The sequence below is a fragment of the Asterias amurensis genome, chromosome 15 (genome assembly GCF_032118995.1).
Source record: "Asterias amurensis chromosome 15, ASM3211899v1".
NCBI lineage: Eukaryota > Metazoa > Echinodermata > Asteroidea > Forcipulatida > Asteriidae > Asterias > Asterias amurensis.
The window spans coordinates 11793727-11816105 of NC_092662.1; the positions used below are offsets into that span (position 1 = coordinate 11793727).

General features: G+C 37.6%; 2 protein-coding genes across 3 annotated transcripts in view; both read left to right on the top strand.

The window, feature by feature from the left end:
- The first annotated feature begins 133 nt into the window (after positions 1-133).
- LOC139947944 (sulfhydryl oxidase 1-like) overlaps positions 134-22379 on the top strand; it is a 30859-nt gene continuing 8613 nt past the window's right edge. For both annotated transcript variants that reach the window (XM_071945820.1, XM_071945822.1), the window contains exons 1-9: positions 134-759; positions 3145-3245; positions 3575-3620; positions 5653-5755; positions 7615-7714; positions 8270-8421; positions 9510-9580; positions 18115-18256; positions 20418-20547. In XM_071945820.1, the coding sequence (XP_071801921.1) occupies positions 486-759; positions 3145-3245; positions 3575-3620; positions 5653-5755; positions 7615-7714; positions 8270-8421; positions 9510-9580; positions 18115-18256; positions 20418-20547 (1119 nt within the window). In that variant the 5' untranslated portion in view covers positions 134-485. The remainder of the gene's footprint in view (positions 760-3144; positions 3246-3574; positions 3621-5652; positions 5756-7614; positions 7715-8269; positions 8422-9509; positions 9581-18114; positions 18257-20417; positions 20548-22379) is intronic.
- Positions 15225-16404, top strand: LOC139947947 (uncharacterized). The gene is made up of 3 exons (XM_071945826.1): positions 15225-15329; positions 15659-15746; positions 16150-16404. Exons 1-3 carry the CDS (start codon positions 15253-15255, stop codon positions 16372-16374), a joined length of 390 nt encoding a protein of 129 aa, XP_071801927.1. The 5' UTR covers positions 15225-15252; the 3' UTR covers positions 16375-16404.

A 22379-nucleotide genomic window follows, 5' to 3' on the forward strand; every position in this document is an offset into this window, starting at 1 on the left:
GAATAAAACAGATCTTCACCTTCAGAATTGAGCAAAATGAAAATGTTGTCACATCCCTGTACTGTATGTGTTCTGGAACACGGCTGGTTATTTCTAGCTTCAGTTTCGGTAGCTTCTTCGTGTGGTGCGGAAGCGCACGTATAGTGTACGCGGTAGAAGGACTCTAGTAAAGTGTTCACATGCCAGACGTGCAACTTCATGACTTGCCGTAATCGTTGGGAATGTTCCCATATGGTTCTTTAAAACCGCGACATTGTACCACACAAGATATTAATTATCACAACTAATGTTTACCACTACGACAACACATGTTTTCAACTAAATAAAACATGAAGAATCAACAGGCAGAGCGGAGCTACAGCATGACAGTGACAGTGTATACCACACAGCGTACCATACAACAGTAGCACCAGACTGAGTAGCGCTGAGTAGTAGCACGTATTGTATCTTTGTAGCACACACTACTGCATACACTACTGAGCAATATGGAAGTTTTGCCATTAATGAGATTGAATTCGAAATACGTGTTTAGTGTGTTTCTTATTTGGACTGCATACGTATTTTGTAATTGTGCCAATGTACCTGCTCTTCAGTCCTTGTATAATATTTCTGACCAAGTAACGGTTCTAGAAAACAAGACTTTGAAAAGTACAGTTTATAATTCGGAGCAAGCTTGGTTTGTTCAATTTTATTCTAGTTGGTGTGGACACTGTGTGCACTTTGCACCAGTATGGAAGGCTTTTGCTGTTGATATCTCTGGTAAGTTTGGCCGATATATTCTTTGTAATGTTATCTACTCTAGCCCAAGAAAGTGGCTCTCTTTTTAACATCGGTCTCATCACAGTCGACTGTGATGAGACCGATATGTTAAGAGAGAGCCATATTTTTGATTAACAGTTCAACAAGGTGGGCTACATGTGCAATGGTGAGGAACACCAATTCTAGAAGTAGAACTGTACGATGATAGTAGATAGTACAGTTAATTCTACCTCCATGGTATGACTAGCTAAAGGTTCGATCATCAAGATTCATCTTCAGGTTCAGTAGGATTTGAAACGTCGCATGGTGGAAATTAGTTGCGATAACGTAACCCTCCTCCCGACGGCCGGAGAGGAGGGTTACGTTATCGCAAATAGGTGGAAATCTGATACAGAAAGGTAAAGCGGTCACAAATTGTATGGTAATCTCTGAATGAGTGGTTCTGAAAATTGGTTTCAACTTGACGTTGCGATCAGTGTGCTCTGAGCATCTTTGTTTCGTCCCAACTAGATAATCAACCCATCATCCCAACTATAGTTAGGACTGGTCCATCGTCCCAACTATAGTTGGTGGTCCCAACTTGAGCGTTGAAAGTGGGGCGTCCCCATACCATCTCCATAGATCCCAACAAGATCAATTTAACCGTGATCGTTAATGCATGGATTGCAACAAGCGGGACAGGGCAGGGGGTCCCAATTGTAGTAATGACTATAGTAGGGTTTATTTTATAATATTTATTATTTTATCTGCTGGTAGGGGTGGTCTCAACTATTATGGGACAGCCATACTACAGTTTGGGACAGTCATTACTCAAAGTTACATGTAGTTGGACCCCCAGTCCCAGTCTGTTCTAATAACTGTACCAATGACCAGATGACTGTACCAACTATAGTGGGGACAGGCCAAGCCCATTTAATAATATTTTAGCTGTTATAGGGATGGTCTCATCTATAGTTGGGACAGTACTAGTCATACTATAGTTGGGACAGTACTAGTCATACTATAGTTGGGACAGTACTAGTCATACTATAGTTGGGACAGTACTAGTCATACTATAGTTGGGACAGTACTAGTCATACTATAGTTGGGACAGTACTAGTCATACTATAGTTGGGACAGTACTAGTCATACTATAGTTGGAACAAGTTACTCTAGTTGTGACAGTCTGAACTGTATAAAAGTATTGTTGTTCGTTGTCTTAGCCCCTACCCACAGGATATATATTTTTGTTTGATGCACCCAAGTTAATTTTTATTTACAGTTGGGCTCGAACGCGAAACACTGTAATTTTCTACTAGATAACAATAAGTTGTCCCACTCAACCCAACCCTTCTACTACATGTACGTATTACTACATGTACATGTATGCGGCTGCGTTTAGGCCACAAAACATAGCTGTTTCACACTGTTTAATCTGTGCACACACAACCACTAGCACACATCAGCAAAACCCAACCCAGTACCACTGCAGCATGCTGGTACCCTGTTTTACTGTCCCAACTACAGTTGGGACGCCCCAACTTTAACACTCAAGTTGGGAGTTGGGACCAGTCCCATTATCAAGTTGGGGCGGAACATCTACAAGACTCATCATGGACTAGTAGTAAACATACAGTTCCCATCCATCATCCAACCAGCACCCTTTTCTGGGAAGATGTGACCATACCATACCAGGCACATCCATAGACCAATACAAATACTTGGCCTTCTACCAAGAACTTAAATGAAAGAGAGTACAAATTTTTAAGATATAATTGGCATTTTAAATAAGGGAATCAATGTGTGGTGAAGAGGTTTTCAACTAGTGGTTTAAACCCAACGAGGCCTGGTTCTTGATAATTTTACCGAGACGAAGTTGAGGTAAATTATCAAGAACCAGGCCTCGGCGGGCTGTAAACCGGTTGTAAACCGATTCAACACACTTAGATTCCCATTCAATACCTTTTCGGTCAAAAAACATCAACACTTTTTGGTCAAAAAGTAAAATAAATGCACAAATTTTAATTGTTCAATGATTCCTTTCAACACAACACCCCTCCAACTTTGAAATGGTAGGGCCCTCGGCCCGATCAGGTAAACAACTCCTTCTCCTTGTAAGGGAATGCTGTGCGCGTCGCGCGTATCGCGTGATGTGGAACAACTGTCCCGGCTGTTGCTCTCGACCAATAGGAATGAAGAAACTGTCTTATAAGCACAGATGCAACCTCGCGTGTCACGCCCATGTTTCAACACTTTTTACTGGTCATAAACAAAGGTTTAAAGACACCCACATGACGCGCTCTCCACCAATAGAAATAGCAAAACTGTCTTGGGTATTTGTGAATAAGAATTTAATTACTACTTTTGCGATGGATTTAACTTAATTGGTTATTTGATTTTGTCCAGGTTGGCAAAGTATTGCAAGATTAGGAGCTGTTAATTGTGTCGATCAAAAGAACTCTAAAATATGCAGTCAAAACATCGATGTGGGTTTTCCAACATTGAGGGTAAGTTAATTATACCCAAAACCACCTACATTTTGTGAGCAAACATTGGCAAAAGGTGTTTTTAAACATATGGTGGTTGCCGATAATATTTCCACTTCCCGTCAGTATTTACAATGTTTTAAAATCTTTACCAGGCCTCTTCATTAATTTTTGTTAAACTTTTCAGAACTGAACTTGTGTTCTATTGAGGATACATTATACCCTTGTCCCAATGAAAGCCAAGTTGCATGCCATGCCTGAAGACCTTGTGGTTGAAGGTTTCTTTTTCTGTAAGGTTGTATTGTTGCCATTCATTTAATTTGTTTTCTTTCTTTTTTGTTGATATTAAGCTTTTCAGGGCTTTGCAGAAAAATGGCACAGGTGATGTAAGCAAAGGTATGTAATCGATTAAAGATTTAAAGGGACATGTTGCCTTGGATTGGGCAAGTTGGTCTACTGTTTATTATGAAACGCATAGGTTAGAAAGATGTTTTTTAGAATATAATGATCCACACAAATAGGCCTTGAAATGGCCCAGTTTTCCTTATCATGTCGTGAACTTACATGTCACTCCAAAAAATTTATTTATTTTTTATTTTTATTGTTTTAACCCACTTATCTCACTTATTAAAAATGTATATGGCCGATTCTCTGGCTGCAAGACTACTTTGATTTAAGTGTTCATCTTTTGTATTTTAAAACCTGAATATCTAGGCTAGATCCCTATGTTCACACAAAAGTGAAAGATCAACTGGTTTAGCTGAGAAAACTCTGCGAACATCGGTAACACGCGTTACGCTGAATGGAAAGCCAAAAAAAAAAACCGAACTTCATTTCAACTTTGTCCTAAAACTAACCAGTCTACAACAAACTTGTTTCTATTGTCATCAAGTACTATGCTTAGGTTTATTATACCAAAATAATAACAATAATCCAAGTGTAACTTTTTTAGTAAATTGCAAAACAGTTGGTAACATGCGTTACGGTAACACGCGTTACAATTTTTCCAAGCTACATGTTTATATGTTATTTCAATTGTTGAGTTACAAATTCTCAAAAGATATCGACCAATATCAGTTGCACATCATATTTAAAGAGCAAAAAATTAAATATACCTTTTTCTTAACGTTTTGCTCTACATATCACAAAATTTAAGGTAACACGCGTTATGGTAACACATGTTACAATTTGTCTTGCTACATTATTGATGTTATTTCAATTGTTGAGTTACAATTTCTCAAATTTATCAACCAATATCAGTTGCACATCATATTTGAAGAGCAAAACAGTAGCTATAGACCTTTTTATTCATTTATTTTTTTAGTTGTTCTACATATCCCAAAATTTGTAGTGCATGCGATTGTTTACTATCACGGGTTCTCCAGTTTCCTAATAATATGATTCCTAAAATAAAATGTTTTGTCATCTTTAGGACTTGCCAACTTTCAATTCCTTCAAGCAGGGGCATCCCTAAAACACTGAAGTCATTTTCTTCACTTACTTGCATTACTTCACCACGGAAATAATCCCAGGCATTAACCACAAAAAACAACTCCCCAAGCTAAGAATCGTTAATTTGACCCCCCCCCCCCATTCCATCGACATGTCCTTTGCCATGGGATGTTGAAAGTAATTCCACCTCATTCACATTATGCTTGCCTACCAGACCATGGAACGTGGCAGGAATATTTTTGTTTTTAAACTTTGTGCTGTGCCCATCTGACCATTGTATATAGTGTATTGGGCTTGGTAACTAGCGTTACATCGGTAACACGCGTTACAGTTTTCGTAGGCTCATTGTGAAGTGGTGGTTAAGAATTTATCTAAATTTTTACTGTTTTTACATTTTAAGCCCTTATTAGTAGGAGGAAAATTAAAATTTGCAGCATTTGAAACCAGGTTGTTTAGTAATTATATTTAAAAGGGTGTGTTTTGGTAACACGCGTTGCGCTCTCTGAGAGTACCTCAAACCAAGTGTTGACACAAGTGTACATTGAGTTGTATTGAAATTTTACATATTTTTTCTGAAAGAATACTGCCCATACTTGCCCTCATTTATACTTTTTTAAAGACAATTGATACTTGACTATAAAAATAGGTCAAATTGATAAAACCATAAAAAACATTACTTTTTTCCCCACCAAAGTGCACTATTGGAAAAGTATTTTTTTTCACAGTTAACAATATCCGAACAGAATAAACAAAATTTCCCTGACACTTGGACATGTTTGGAATGATATAAAGATAAAAATTCAATTCTGGGAGCAATTTCATTTTTTAAAGAAAATTCCACCTTCTCATGGAATCGCCCATTATTTCACTAATTTTGATAGCAAAGATATGATTTAAAAATCAAAGACACTAAATCAAAGAAGATCTGCAATTACGATTACTTTAATTTATTGGTTGTTTTTGTTTTGTTATAAAGGCCAAAGAGATGTCATACATTTGAGGCATGCATTGATCGATCACATCGCCAAACACAGCGGAGATTACAAACCATCACACTGGCCCAGACTGGAACCAGTTGGGTAAAAGATTTTAATTTTAATCTACATTATTTACTTATAGTTATGGATAGGGGTATGCTTTAAAATGTTTAAAGGCACTGGACAATATTGGTAACTACTAAAAATTATTGTTAGCATAAAAAAACTGACTTGGTAACGAGCAATGGAAAGCTTTTGATAGTATTCAACATTGTGAGAAACGGCTCCCTCAGACATAACATAGTTTTTCAGAAAGAAGTAATTTCTCACTAAAATATTTGAATTGAATTCAAGACCTCAGCTGAGGTCGCAAAATCAAGCATCTGAAAGCACACAACTTGTGGGACAATGGTGCTTTTCTTCCATTATTCTCTCACAAGATTGGCGACCAACTCAGTTCAAATTTGCACAGGTTTGTTATTTTATGCATATGTTGAGATACACCAAGGGAGAAGACTGGTCTTTGACAATTACCAAAGGTGTCCTGTGTCTTTGACAATTTTACCAAAGGTGTCCAGGGTTTTTAAAACAATTGCCATTATGTGTACAGTGTACATTTTGACTCATGGATATGTACAGTTAATGTTGTAGAATGTGTTTGCATGTAAAAGAACCAGTTTCATACCTGAAAAATACAAGATTGGGCTCTGCTTTAAATGGAAACAAACTGCAGCGTGTACCAGAACATAATATTATTGTCCACTAATAACTGCCCAATTTTTAGAACTCTAGGGCCGTAATGTTTTAACATATTTTGTGTATTTTTATGCCACGTCGACGAAACAAGCTAAATGGTGTTTGCCCTGCCCTTCTGTGTGTGTTGGTGTCAGTAGGTTTACACATTCAAACCGAGGAACATATGACAAATGAGGACAATAGGGTCCACGGTTCAGGAAAGGTCCACAGTTGGAAAACGTGTACAAAACCAATGGGAGCTCTTGCAAGAAAGTACGAATATAGGGTCATCACCCAATGGGTTAAACCCTACCCTCTTCAAATTTGCTCAAATTTTTTTTATGGGGTAATAATGGCTCAACCAGCTCAAATTTCAAATTTCAACTACATCCAATAAACGGTTTTCGCACTACGACATGCTCTTTCTTGTTGATTTCGGTCAAAATGCGCCTGACCTCTGACATTCAAATGACCATAAATCGGTAATCTTTGGGTCAAATTGGTTGAAATTGGTGTCTTTGGAAAGGAAATTGTGTAAGCTTTCCAAATATGCCATTACTTTTTTGGTAGGAAAATGTTTCTAGGATCCTCCAGAAGCCTATTGTTTTTGGATCCACTAGGTAGCTCAGGTAGCAATAACTCAAAAGGGACTTTGCATATCGACTCCAAACTTGGTTTTGTGGACTGGTCTAAGGATCCCCCAGAAGCCTATTGTTTTTGGATCCACTTGGTACACGTAGCTCAGGTAGCAATAGCTCAAAAGGGACTTGGTGTATCAACTCCAAACTTGATTTGTGGACTGGTCTTAGGATCCCCCAGAAGCCTATTGTTTTTGGATCCACTAGGTAGCTCAGGTAGCAATAACTCAAAAGGGACTTTGCATATCGACTCCAAACTTGGTTTTGTGGACTGGTCTAAGGATCCCCCAGAAGCCTATTGTTTTTGGATCCACTAGGTAGCTCAGGTAGCAATAACTCAGGTAGCAATAACTCAAAAGGGACTTTGCATATCAACTCCAAACTTGGTTTGTGGACTGGTTGTAGAGTCCCCAAGAAGCCTATTGTTTTGGGAAATGTAAAGGTCATTATTGCTAAAACAAAAGAAATGTCCAAGCAATAATTTATGAATGAGATTAACCTCAGCGGGGCATCTGTGTTTGTCAACACACCATTCTTGTATGTATTTAATTTGGACTTGAACAGCCCTCATGTTTTGTTATCTGGCAGGATCAAGTGGTTACTTGAAGATTTTACAAGAAGTACAAAGCCTGGCGTCAAGTTTAGAGCAACAGTTTTTGAGGATGCCGAATCATATGCTGGGAGAGAGGTGAGACCACAACAGTTTGGATATTAATTTTGGTGTTTACCCGTACACCGATGTGTGTTAGCACTGTATACTCAGTACTTTCCAGAGTCCTGTGAACAAATATCACAGGCATATTACTTGGGTGGGATTTGAACCCATGACCCTTCAATTCTAGAGCAGTGTCTTATTACCAACTAGATTGCCGAGATTGCCCGGTGGCGAGAGGCAGTTTGAATCCTATGTTTTGGCAGCAGGTTCCGCAACGATAAATAGAAATTTAATTTGCACCGTTTAGATACTTGGGTTATTTATATACTGTAAAACCATGATGTAAATAGACTATGCAAAGAGGTAAGACTGAAAGGAGTGAAGATCTGAAGATGTTGCTAAAGTAAGAAGGGTAGAGTAACATTATGATTGACGTTCATGTTCAAAGAAGGCTGGATAAGGATGAGGCTTAGCTTGTGATAATCAAGAAACTTCACAGCTTGGAGGTTTGTATCGTTGTATTGACTTGAAGAGACTCATTCTATGTATATAAAATTATATGTTTTGATTTCTTGTACATTTATATAGCTTATCTTGGACACGATGGCTAGGACAGATGTTGTGGTCGTGAGAGTGCTACAACCAGCCTTGAACAATTCTGTGGCTAATTGGAAAGTTACAAGACTGCCTTCATTGTTTGTTTATAAACAAAATGAAGAACCAAAGGAGTTATTATTCAAGTAAGTAAATATAACAAGTACAGAAATTGGCTTGCTGATGTTGATATTACAGGTGCATGGTTTGCTAAAATTTTCCTAAATGGACTTTTCCTATTTGTTGGTCATCTTTTGAAAAAGTAAAACTTGTTCGGTCATTGTTTTGTGTCGGAACATACAATTTTCATTTTAGCTTCCAGTCTCGACCAAAAGAGGGGGGGGGGGGGTCAAATTATGTCAGTTCAGGGCAACTGAATGAAGTAGGTCCCTTTTTGTATACGTTCAAATTGTCAAAATAGCTTTTAGAGCTTTAAATTCATAAATCAACAACTAATGAGGTGTAACACAGACAACGCTGTCATCTTCTGGTGATGCTCTTACTAGTTACTAAGGTAGGAATCATCATTTAAATTTTCAACTTTCGACAAGGTCGCACTCCATTTGGCGATTTTTAAGTTTGCAAAGACCATTCATACTGTGATTAAAATAACAACATATATTTGCATGGTTCAGGATCTCAAATTTCATGCTTGGAAAATGTCTACTTTAATTGCGGTTTTCTCCAAACATGAAAGTTTGGCTGTTGTGGCTAAGTTACCTCTTTGTGAAAAGATTCTTGATATGTGAAGTTTGAAGGTTGTGTGAGCTTGCAAAATGTGTTTTTCTAATCCAATAATCACAAGGGAAAAAAATAAAAAAAGTATTAAGAAAAACACTAACAAACTAAACCAAAAGACTTTCCAGGCGGATCGTCTGAACACATTACGAGAATAAATGCTTAGTTTGACATGTGGGAGAAAATTTGCAAATGGCTCAAACCCTTTTAATCCCATAGTGACTAAAAAGTTGAAACCCCCAATGTTGATGCAAAGAGGGTGGGATTCAAACTGGGGTCTACAGCATGGACAAGAAAACCTCTAAGCCAAACTGATCCCCCCCATTATAACTTGGATTTTGAACATGCAACATGAAAATTGTTTTGACTAGAGTAGAGTAAATTTGCTTAAGTCAAATTGTTTTGGACGGGCATAACATTTATTAGTGTATATAAACATGATAAATGTCTTTTTGTATTTTCAAACAATTGTTGGTGTATTATGTTTTCCTTTCAGATCAGATACAAGAGAGTCGATTCATAGTTCACTTGAGGCTTATTTAAATCAGTCTGAACTGAAGATAAAAGGTAAGTTGGTCACGCATACAATAAGGGAATAAAGGGTTAGCGATGAGTTCTTTCGTTGCCGTGTGATAAAGGCTTCGCCTTCAGCTCGGGCCTTTATCACACGGCAACGACCCTGCAAGGTTTTAAACGGTCAGGAAAGAATGAGTCACTACTCTTTTATTCCCATTCATAAATGCCTTTTTGGTTAAAAGGTTTAATCAAGTAAGAAACTCTGTAAAACTTATCCGTTTCCAACGTGCTTGAGCTCTGTATGTACGACGTCTGTGTGTTGAATTGTTATGAAGGAGACGCCTATTTTCGACAGTTTCTTGATTCTTTCGTGTGCGTGCGTGTATAGTCTTGGTGCAGCAGGTTCTCGTTTTCCTTTCACACACAGCATGGCCATCTCACTGACAGCGTCCGCATCGCCCATACCAAGACTAGCGCGGAGTATCCGCTCACGACCGGCTATAATCACTGGTCATTATCAAATATTTAAACACCCACACGTGACGCGCCCTCCACCAATAGGAATAGCGAAACTGTCTGAGGTATATGGGTCATTATTTTTTTATGGAGGCCAGTTGTGTTTTTGTTATATGGTCTAAAAAATAATGGTTTACCATCTTAGTTGAATTATATGTAGGATTTTCATCTTGATATTTCTATTGCCCAGTTATCAAGGTATACTATCATGAAATTTAATCTAAAAAAAAAAAAAGAAAAAATTACTTTGAGGCCAAAATTCTTGATCGTGTCCCCCTATTTTTTCTTATTTGTGTGTGACATGCAAAGTATAAATGTTTTGAAGTAGTTAAAATTGCCTTGGTTTGTTTGAGTTTGGTTTAAAATATATTATAAAAGAAACATCAAGAGTCACTATCAAAACATAATTGTTTGTGTTTTTTGCTGCATCGCCATAATTATTTTTTTTGTAAAAAAAAAAAATTATCACAACGTAAATAATCGTGTCCCGAGATTTACGCATGAAATTGGGGGGTTTCCCATGCTGTAACATTTATTTGGCAGATGGCTGTTGGTTTAACTGGCGTTCTTTTCATTGCATTTTTAACTTTGAAAACCGAAAGGAAGTTATATGAAAGCCCTGTGACAACTTGTCTTGAAAATCTAGATCTCCAGTTTCAGTTGTAAATTTGGTGTCCCAAATTTTATTTACGAATGAAACATTCTGGAGTCGCCGAGAACACCTCGCGGCACCTAGCGGATCGAGCATTGAGATGAAAAGGTCCCGGATGCACCCGTCTACAAAACAGGATAAAACTTTTCTTGTCGCGCCGTTTTCCTCCCAAAGTTTTAGCTACATTATTTATGGTGTCCCTATATTTACGCATGCTTTGAAGTTTACGCTGTGATCCGCATTTGACAAAGAATCGAAGGTAAGAATAGCAGTCTTTATACTTATTTTATTAATAATTTGTAGATCTTAATTAAATTGTTCAGTTCTGAAAAAAAATAATGAGTCGGGACGTTGATGCGGCTCAAGAACTTCTGTTGTTCAAGACCAAACAACATTTGGGACGCGGGAATTGTTGTGTACCAAGTTTACGAAGAAATGAATATGTGACTCTTATGACTTTTATCACAATAATTATCCACAATTAGTTAAACAAATAATTTCTACATGTCAATATTTATTTCAGGCATGAACTTTTGTCGATGTAAACGACTGGTTATGAGTTTAACTGGTTTATTTTCCACGATAATTCTCACAACGTAAAATGAAAACCCCGGGACACGAATTCTATCGTTGCGAATTGTTAGTACCCCCGAGTCCGCAATCAGCTTCATCCTCGTACACGGCGAAATTGATCACTGCTTTTTGGCACGGTAATGAAGTTTGAGGGTGAATACATTTTTGGGTTCGAGTTAAGTTGGGGCGAAAAAGCCACTACATATTGAAGTACGTGTGATATTTGCATGTAAATGGGGGCGAAGCGGGCGTTGATTCGCATCAGTTGATTTCGCGCGGTTGGGCTTTCATATTTACGTTGTGCGATGAAAATACAAATATCTTATACATTGTATAGTAGAAATTGCAAGATTTTGAGTTCCATTATAATAATACCAATAATAAAATAATCTCTACCCTTAAAATTGAATTCAAAACATCCTTCTAAATGTCTCTGACCTATCTCTACGTGAAAATCAGTTTTTTTTAATTTGTTTATTTATTTTTTTAAAGTTTTTTTAAAAATAATACTTAGGCCTTGATAATTGGTTTCAATTCAACCATGGATGGTATGTTTATTTTCATAAACCAACAATAAATATTGGACTAGTCGTGAAAAGGGAAGCTGGTGGGAACAAGAATTTTTTTTTTAAACAGAATTGTATGGATTCTACATTACTTTCACAAAAATATAATCTGTCATACATTTCCTGTTTTTACATTTTTTATAGGCCTATATTGGTGTGTTCATACTCGCCACCCATGGATATATCATTAATTTTCATACATTTACAGTAAATAACAGTAAATATGGAGCCAGCCGTGAAAAACTAAGCTGGCGGGACTAAACAAAAACAAATTTAAAAAAATCTGTGAAAGGGATATATTCTGTTTTAAATTACATTTGTTTTTTAAATAAGGCCTACTTATTGGAAGTTTACTGACTCATTCATGGATATATATTATTTTATTTATTTATACATTAAATTTTCATTAATTATTATAGCAATAAATATTGAGACAGTAGTTGTGAAAAAGTAAGACCATGGTGGGCACATGAAAAACAATTAAAAACAATTATTGGGTTTTTCTAAAACTGTAATAAAAATTACATCTGTCATACATTTCCTGTCAATTACAGGAAAGCCATTGCCATGCCAGTGCCATTCAAAATAAAGCTTCGTGGCTTCATAAGGGACCAACACGGATCAAAAAAGTCAAGCATCCAGTCCGTGGCATCGTCTGTATCAAAGACACAAAATTGGAGAAACAAACAAAAAGTGAAAAATCCGGAGGTGTACAAAAAGAACCAAGAAGATGCAAAAAATTATAGTAGGCTATACAGGCTAGAGATGGCTACAGCTGAAGACAAGTTGAAACAAAGGAACCTGTCTAATCTTGAGAAAGAAGAAGCTGAGAAATGGATGGAGCGAAAACGAAGATACAATGAAAGCTGCAGAAAGAGGATGAACAAATTGAATGAAAGGAAAAGGCAAGCTCAGAAGAAAGCAACCAAAAATGGCAAAAAAATCAAACCAGTGACAAGAAAAGAGCATGAGAAAAAGAAGGAAAAAGAAAGAGCCAAAAAGCAAAAACAGCGAGCTAAGATGACACACGAGCAACAGATGCAACATAATGCTAAGAGACGACACAAATACCATCAACACAAGGCAGATGAAAAAGAGGTAGCTTTGCAAGTAAAGAAGAACAAATTGGAAGAGAAGGAAAGGAAGTTAAATGAAATGGCAGACCTTCTAAATGCAAAAGAAAGACAACTAGACCAGACAGCAAAAGCTTTGACTGAACAAAAAGAGCAGCTTGATGGAGATGGGGGTGATTTGAGATCAAGCAGTGCCAGAAGAAAGAGCTTACAACGTGCCAAAGTAGCCATGCCGAAGAGGAGGTCACATTTTGTTAGCACAACGGTTCAACTAATTAGTAAGGCGTCACCAAGGAAGGCGGCATTACTGAAAAATGCAGGTGTGATGCTGACGAAGTCAAGAGGATTTCATCAGCAGCGGAGCTTAGCTGATGGCGTCATGGAAGTAGTGGCCACTAGCCTGAAAGCTCCAAGACACGCTGCAAGAAGAAAAAGTCTGGCAACGTCTCTATCACAACTGAAAAAGTGGAATCTGCAGCGTGCTGCCAGTAGAGGGTTCAACGTGAGCCGGAAACTCCTGCAAAATGCAAAGAAGCAACAGGCTGGCCGGAAAAAAACATCTTCTGCAACAGTGAGTTTGATCCACAAATTCTACGAAGAAAACTCCTGCAAACTTCCAGACAAAAAGTTTGTCAGCAAGAAATCTGGAAAACCACGCCACATAATGGAAAATACTATCCAGAACTTACACAAAAAATACAATGAGCTCAACCAAGACCACCAAGTATCTGCCGCAGTATTTTACAAGCAGCGTCCCACTCATGTAAAGACGAAGTCTGAAGCCAAGTACATTGGGTGCCTTTGCGAATATTGCGAGAATATTCAACTAAAAATCGACAGCATGAATGGGCAGCACCCTGGAACGTATAAAGATGTATACCACCTATCTACTAGCACCATGTGCCCCAAACCAGAAGATTTGGAATTCCACGACCCATCATGCATAAGACGTGAGTGTAACAGATGTGGCATTAACCTGATAGACACCAAGGTAGCCCCACTGCTTTCTCAGCCAAGCAGCCAAGTTAAATGGAAGCGCTGGGAAATAACCACTTCAACCTGTCACAGCAAACAAGGTACAAAAGTCGTCAAAAAGAGAGCACTTGTGGAGAAATCTGGCACCCCTGATGAGTTTATTAAGGAATTGAAGGAGGAGGCCCATCCATTCTCAGAGCATCTCTTCAATAAAGACTGGCAACATAAACAACAATGCCAGCTGCAGAAGAACTTACAAGATGATGAAGTTCTGGCAGTGCTGGACTTCGCAGAAAACTACAAATGTGGGTACCAGCGAGAGGTCCAGAGTGCATACTACGCCCACGACTCAACCACTGTACACCCTATCATCACTTACTATCACTGTAAGCAGTGCTCCAAATTAGTCACAGAGTCATGCATAATGGTTAGTGATGACCTCAACCACGACTACCATCTTGTAAATGCATTCCATGGCGTAGTCGCTAATCATCTCTTGACAAGAAGAAATCAGCAGATCTCAACATTTTACAGATTTTCTGACGGGTGTAGTTGCCAGTACAAATCCAAGGGTCCCATTTCAGACATCAGCTACTCGAAAGAGGACTTCGGCTTCAATCTCCAGCACAACTATTCTGGCACACGGCATGGGAAAGGAGCCAGTGATGGGGAAAGTGCGGTGGTGAAAAACCATGCCTCTCTAGCGGTCAAATCGGGAGCCGCCATTATTCCTGATCCCAAGTCCCTCTATACTTACCTTGATCTGAACCTCACCAAAGAAGCCAATGACGATAACTGCTGCATACCATTTAGTAGAACAATTTTCTATGTACCGTGCAAAAATGTCTGCAGAGACAGGCAGAACAGGTCCATCAAGACAGTTCCAGGCACAAGGAAGCTACACTGTGTCAAAAATGTCAAAGGAGGAACAGTTTCAACAAGAAATCTGTCATGTTTTTGCAGTTCATGTCTGCATGGCAAATACAGCTCTTGTGAGAATTCAATCTACGTTCAACCATGGAAAGAAGTGCATCTTCAAGATAAGCTAGGTAAATAGTTCTACATAGAAAATTAACTGTGCAGCTACTTTGTTTCAAACCAAACACAGTTTTCACCTGTCACACATATTTTAAGCTTCTTTTCATTATATTCTTCAAAAAAGAGAGAATAAACACCAAGACACCATTTTTGTAAACAATACAATAAAAAGAGCAAACAAATCTGTACAAAACTTATCCTAATTCTACTATGACCACTTCTTTTGTGCTCATTCCAGCCTTGACCGACAGCGACGACCCTGATGATCTGAACAGTAACCGTGCCCCCGACGACCCTGATGATCTGATCAGTAACAGTGCCCCCCATGACATGCATGGTGACCCTGCTAGCACCCAAACCCCAGAAGACTCTGAACACAACATATCAAACCAGGACGATCTTGACAAGTGAGTGCCAAATTATTATTGAGCAATTATTTTGCCAGTTATTAAAATTATATTGTGCAGACATAATATTCTAACAGCAAAACTTCAATTAAAAAGCATGTTTATCAGTAAGCCCTACTGTTTTCCCTGAGGGCCAAATATCGACCACGTATCATGCCGGCTTTAGAAAACTGAGTTAAACAAAAAATTGCAAAAGTTACAGTCTAAAACCTTATTTCTAAAACACAATCATAAATACCAAAAGGTGGATCCAGGTTGGTACTGTGGAACTTTTTTATTTGGTGTACTAATATGTTCAAGCGCTGAATACAACATTTTTGATTCCTCAGGATACAGGCCAACTCTTATGTGGCAGCAAAGTTTGCAGGGCCTTCTACTAGTAGCAGGACGACCAAGACATACATCTACATGGCCATGGTAAGCAGAATCTCTGAAAAAAAGAAAGGAAATTAAAAGAATACAAGAAATGTAGTTAAAAAGTCTTTATAGCAGGTTGTTTGATGTGGGAAACATTTAACATAAAGGTGCAAATATAGGAATTCATTGGAATGTTGTTATAATATTTTTCAGAGAAAATATAATTCCCTGTTGCAAACAGCGAAACCAAACAAATGGACTGATGGTATAAGTGCAATAAAATAGTTACCTGATAATGGCCTGACATTTTGACTCTAGCAGAGCATTCGAGAAAGACTCTGGTAGGGTGGAAATGTCAGGCCATTAACTATTATTTGCAAAATTTCTATGAGAAATAATTGCAATAAATGTTTATTTGTCCCTGCTTTTAAAATATATGTTATTGTGTACTTAACTTGTTCAGGTTACTGACAGACAAGATGACAGCCTGTGGTTGAGGTTTATGCGAAGAACTGATGGTGCTCGCTATGAGTTTACTTCTGAGCCTTTGCATACTTACCCTGTTGAAGACGTCATCAAAATCATGACTACCCCCATCATGGTTAATTTTGGTAGAGCATATCACTACCAATTCAGCAACACTGAGCTTGAGGATCTCACATCAAATAAACAATTCTTGCTGAAATAGTTGTTCAGCTATTAACAAGTTCTATGACAGAGAGAAGCTTATGTCATGAATGTTAAATTTACTGAAGTTCATCTTCAGAATGTATTCCAAAAGAAAAAAATCCATGAAATTCTGAACTTTGTGTGTATATAATTTTATTTGTAAGGTAACTAAAAATGACAGGTTTTAACCATGGGAATGCATGGCAGTGAGGTTTAAATGTCCTTACAAACTTTTGATGAATGCCCTTATAAGCGAGTCTAACAAAAATTGCAAAAAAGTGTTAAATTCCTCAGTGTTGGTGTCCCATTTACACATGGAACCTCATACACAACCATACCCATTCCATGGGCATTCTCAATAATAGAATTGGTAGATTGCTGCTTTGTTACTTCAAAATTGTTTACATTATGCTTCTCGAAGGTATACATTAAAAGAAGACATGGTTTTAGTGTACATAATACAAAAAATGTACGAATACATTGAAATTTAAATTTACAGTACTGCAATACTGTGTTGGAGTACCCGTGTTTACAACTGTTTGGGCACTGGTTTCCATGTATGAAGTTCAATTGAGTCATTACCAAATGCTGGTTGTGTTAGACAGTTCTGATGAATTGACAGGATTGTGTTGATTTACTCATTGTTACCCTGTGGGCATTTATCTTGGTTATTGTTCCCTGTGTAAAAGGACACTAAACTTTTGGTGTCCCCTTTACGCGTGGAACCTCATTCCAAGATTGTTTTTGTGGGAGTTTTATAGTTGGTGTTTGTTTGATGAATTAAAGACAGTTTCAGTACTTCTTGTACTCCCAATTTAAAATAAGCTTTCCAAAAGTTGTGTCTTTATTTTGGAGTTTATAGATTATAATGCCAAGTTAGCTAAAAATCCCATTTAAAACTAAAAATAACGAAAACGTCAACCCAAATTTTGGGATTAAGTTAAAATATGTCTCAATAAAAATGTATTTTATGTTGATTGCAGTCATGATGTACTAACAAATGTGTGTTTACCTCACAGGAATGTTTTTCCTTCTGAGAGTTCTTGCTGTTACAAAATTCAACTTTGGTGTCCCTTTTACACGTGGAATTTACTAGACGCGTCCCATTTGGAATGCTTCCTACTGACAGTCGGTCATGTCAACACAACAATATTTTTTTTTTTTTTAAGTTTAACATTTTTCACCAATATCAAATTAATTTTTCTCTCAAATGACGATGTTTAAAATTTTGTACCAATGTCACAAGCTGGCCTCCTTATTTAAAGAACAACCCATATATGAATACAAAATAAAGACCCCTATTACTGTTGTATAATTCCGCAAAAAGCAACCCAAGGTCTCTTATCATTGATTCGATACTAATTTTCAAGATTTAATATACTGTTAAAACCTTGTAATTTGACACCTGATGACATCCTGACGTAAATTGGATCGTCTCTGGTTATTGCCTAATCAAAGCTTCACAACCAGTCATTGTCAATATTTAATACATGTAGCTTATGTCTTATGTTGCTGAGGATACACATAACTACATGTACATGTACCTGTGTAAGTGCACTTTAAGGGTGAGCACTGGAACCATCTAAAAAAAGAAACAGGACAATTAAAAAAGTACAAAAATACCAGAATACCTGCCACCCCCTCCCCCCCCCCCTCCCCCCGAACAATAACAATAGATGCTTGGCTGTAGCTCCAAACACCTACATGTAATTATAAGACTAGAAAACTCTATAAAGTGTCCTGGTATTCTTGCAAGCAGATCAAAGCAGAGCTTCATCAAACTTGGCTGCCATAGATGAGAGAAATCATAGAGGAAATGATGAAGACAGAGTGACCGCCTTACAGAGGATCAATGGTATAATGCAGGACAGGGAAACACTCCCAACAAAAACAAGGATGAGGTACGGTTATGATTATCTGGACTTGTATTTATAGTGTTAATTCAGTGGAAGAAATCACATTTAAGTGTAGCAATGACTGTATACCTGAACTAAGACTTTTGAATAAAAAGTAGTAAATATCGACAAGTACTAGCAAAAAGTAAAAGCATCAACTTTCAAGTAGAAGCATTCAGTAAATGCATCTTCCAAAGTTTGTATCTATAAACTTATTCTTTTACAGCAAAGTATCCACTTAATGCTTTGGAGTAAATACTTCTGATATCAAGCTGTCTGTCATGGCTTCTAGTTAAAATAAGACATACATGTATCATGTGACGCACTCTAAACCAATCAAAAGGCAGAATCTTTGCACGGGGCGTTATAATAGTATACACATACTGCCTGGCAATGAGATGCACATCTATTCCCCTGAGGGACTTTGAGTGACCCTGCTTCGGGAAATAGGTCCCTCTTCTGGTCGCTCATCAGAGTCCCTCGGGGGAAATAGACGTTCATGTACAGGTGTACATGCACACTATTTACCTCATTGATATTGTGTATAAATATTGCATTGTTACATGTAGATTACTATTACTAGACCAGTATACACATATTGACAGGCAATGAGGATAATAGTGTATGTCTATTCCCATGAGGGACCAGAAGAGAGACCTATTTCCCGAGGCCGTATGTGTAATAAGAAAAGACATTTGAAATTCCTAGTTGCCATTCACACTTCACCTCAAGAGAGGGCACTGAAACCAGTCAAAAGTTAAAAGACTAATGCTCGCTCGGGCACTAGTTCCTGCAAAACATGGCGCGCATTTACTAGACTATAGTTAACCCCTACGTGACCGTGTTTCAGCCAACCAGAATACAGAACAAGCACGAGGTGTTAAAATAGTCTTTATCTTCCAGTACGCACTGATCCACCAATCAGATGCTTGAACTGGAGGGTGGTATAAAAAAGCTATAACCTACTCCCAGTTTTTTTATTGCACAGTGCGTATTGTGAGTGTCAATGCGTCTCGCTCCGTATACGGACAGTGCAAAAATTACCTTCTAAACTTTGTGCGCGTGCATGCTTTTCGTCGCCAAATAACGTTCTGAAATTTTAAACTTCGCGCGTTGCACATGAGACTGGAAGATGAATTTATTAAAACACACGCGCTCGTGGAATATGAAAAAATAACGCGCATCTGCTTCCCATACTCAACTCGGCCTTCGGCCTCGTTGGATATGGATATGGGACGCAGAAGCGTTATATTTTGTCATAGTCCACTCGTGCTTGTTTGATAACTTATGTCGTTTTTGTCCTTGTGCCCTTTTGTGCCTTTGTTATTTTTATTGTCTGGATCGCCTTTAGATAGTGATTATTTTATCTTTTTGGTTATCCGCAGGCTTGTTCTCTGTGTAGTCTTATTTTTTATTGCCTATTCTTTGTATGTACTGTTTGCCTGAAAATAAATAAATAAAAAAATAAAATAAAATAAACTTATTACAATGCTTGTTTGATAACTTATTACAATGCTTGTTTGATAACTTATTACATCGCTTGTTTGATAACTTATTACAATGCTTGTTTGATAACTTATTACAATGCTTGTTTGATAACTTATTACAATGCTTGTTTGATAACTTATTACAATGCTTGTTTGATAACTTATTACATCGCTTGTTTGATAACTTATTACATCGCTTGTTTGATAACTTATTACAATGCTTGTTTGATAACTTATTACAATGCTTGTTTGATAACTTATTACAATGCTTGTTTGATAACTTATTACAATGCTTGTTTGATAACTTATTACAATGCTTGTTTGATAACTTATTACAATGCTTGTTTGATAACTTATTACAATGCTTGTTTGATAACTTATTACAATGCTTGTTTGATAACTTATTACAATGCTTGTTTGATAACTTATTACAATGCTTGTTTGATAACTTATTACAATGCTTGTTTGATAACTTATTACAATGCTTGTTTGATAACTTATTACAATGCTTGTTTGATAACTTATGACAATGCTTGTTTGATAACTTATGACAATGCATTGTTTCATTCAAAATAATATTACTCGGCTGGATAGTGACTCCACACTCTATCCAAGGATATTAAAATCAAACAAGTAACTCAATGTTTTTCAATTTGTATAATTTGTTTGGAACTGGATAGGTCAGTTGTCTCTATGCAAGATTTAGAATCAACATTGGTGTATTCACTGAAGCATGAGGTCGGTCTGCAGAGGGTTATTAGTGCACAGGCATTGGAGGCACTCAAGGCATTCATTCTAGTTTTAAACAAAGTAAGTATTTTTTCACTTTCTGGGGAATCCAGCTATGTTTGTTAACTTTAAGTTCATTTCGAACACATAGAAAAATGTATGAATTGATTAAGGGGTCTGTTTGTTACAGCATCATTGGCATTTGATAAGGACAGCTCGTTCTATAATAATAACCATATTTATAACACGCCTTTTCCTAAAGGATACAAAGTATTTTTACTGCAAGGTGAGTGGGACGAAGATTTTGAATTATAAGACCTAACCCATGTAATCTTTAGCACCATGTATTGGTTTACAAGGTGCTACGGCGGTCGATCAGCAGCCATAGCCAGGAACACCGGGGCGAACCCCTTCTCTTTTGCGATAAGTGCATGCACTAGGTTCTTGTACATGCATTACACAACATTGGACCAATGGATTTACGCCCCATCCTGCGTCCCATCTTGCGTATGGACTTTGTTGACTTAGCCAAGTCAACAAAATGTCTTTGAATCCTGATAAATGCAAGAACATGCGACTGAGTAGAAGGGTTGGTGCTGTGCATCGACACCCATCCATGTATGATGTTGATCCTTTCAATTTTATTAAGATTTACATGCCATTCTGACACTCTTAAATTTCATCATACTTATGCTAGAACTGATGCTTTTAAATTTACTGTTTTTAACAGATTTCCGGTCTACTTTGACAATTTACCCTCCCATGTTAGGCACAAACTTTTGACTAGCCTTCCTGGTTTGTTAGAGGAATCAAAAATAATTTTAAAGAAATCAGCTGGCAGGTCCACATTTCATTTTTTTAATGTGGTATTGGTATTTTTTGCTTGTCTTTTATTTCTGAGTTGCCTGGCCTGGCTGGATAGTGGGTGATATGTACCCCTCCTATGGCGGTTGTGTTTTGTCTTGTTAATATTTGTTTTTGTCTTGAACCTAAAGGTCAGCCACTTTGAAAGTGACTTTCTGTCGCTATTGGCTTTCCCTGCCAGGGTTCTTGTCTTTTGTTTTGGTGGTGTTTCCTACACAATCCTTGTATCTGCCGGCGGCCAGGCCAGGTTTCTCAGTAACTTGCTAGTGTTTTTCCATATTTGTATTCTTATTATACATGTAACCATTGTATTGCTTGTTCTTGTAAATCTTTGATGTGCAATGTTTTAATAAACGTGTTTTTTCATGTTTGCTGGCAAATAAAATGAAATGAAATGAAATGAAAGCATCACGACTGGGGCTTGAACCCACACTCTGTTGATCAGAAACACAAGAGTTTGAATTCGCTGCTCTTAGTAACCACTTGACCATGGTACTTCCAGTTCTACAATGTTCTACCTCTTTGATACATGTAGTATTGCAGATGGTCAGGTAATGAGGTGATATGTTGAATCTCATACTCTCAACATAACTTGTAAAAATTGGGAAAAGAGTTTGTGGATTATTGTCTGATTTCATCTTTTCTGGAATTCCATGGCGAGTGAACTGTGTTTTTAGTGCATTTAATAGGGTTGTGCTGCTAAGGTCTGGTCATGTTTTGACTTTGATTAACTTTGAGTAGTAATCAATTAAGACCATGTACTGCTCTCCCTCGTAGTTAAAGAGATCACAGCTTAGCTAGGTCCATGGCAGATCAGGAATTGGGTTGCCTCGTAGTTAAAGAGATCACGGCCTAGCTAGGTCCATGGCAGATCAGGAATTGGGTTGCCTCGTAGGTAAAGAGATCACAGTCTAGCTAGGTCCATGGCAGATCAGGAATTGGGTTGCCTTGTAGGTAAAGAGATCACAGTCTAGCTAGGTCCATGGCACATCAGGAATTGGGTTGCCTTGTAGGTAAAGAGATCACAGCCTAGCTTGGTCCATGGTAGA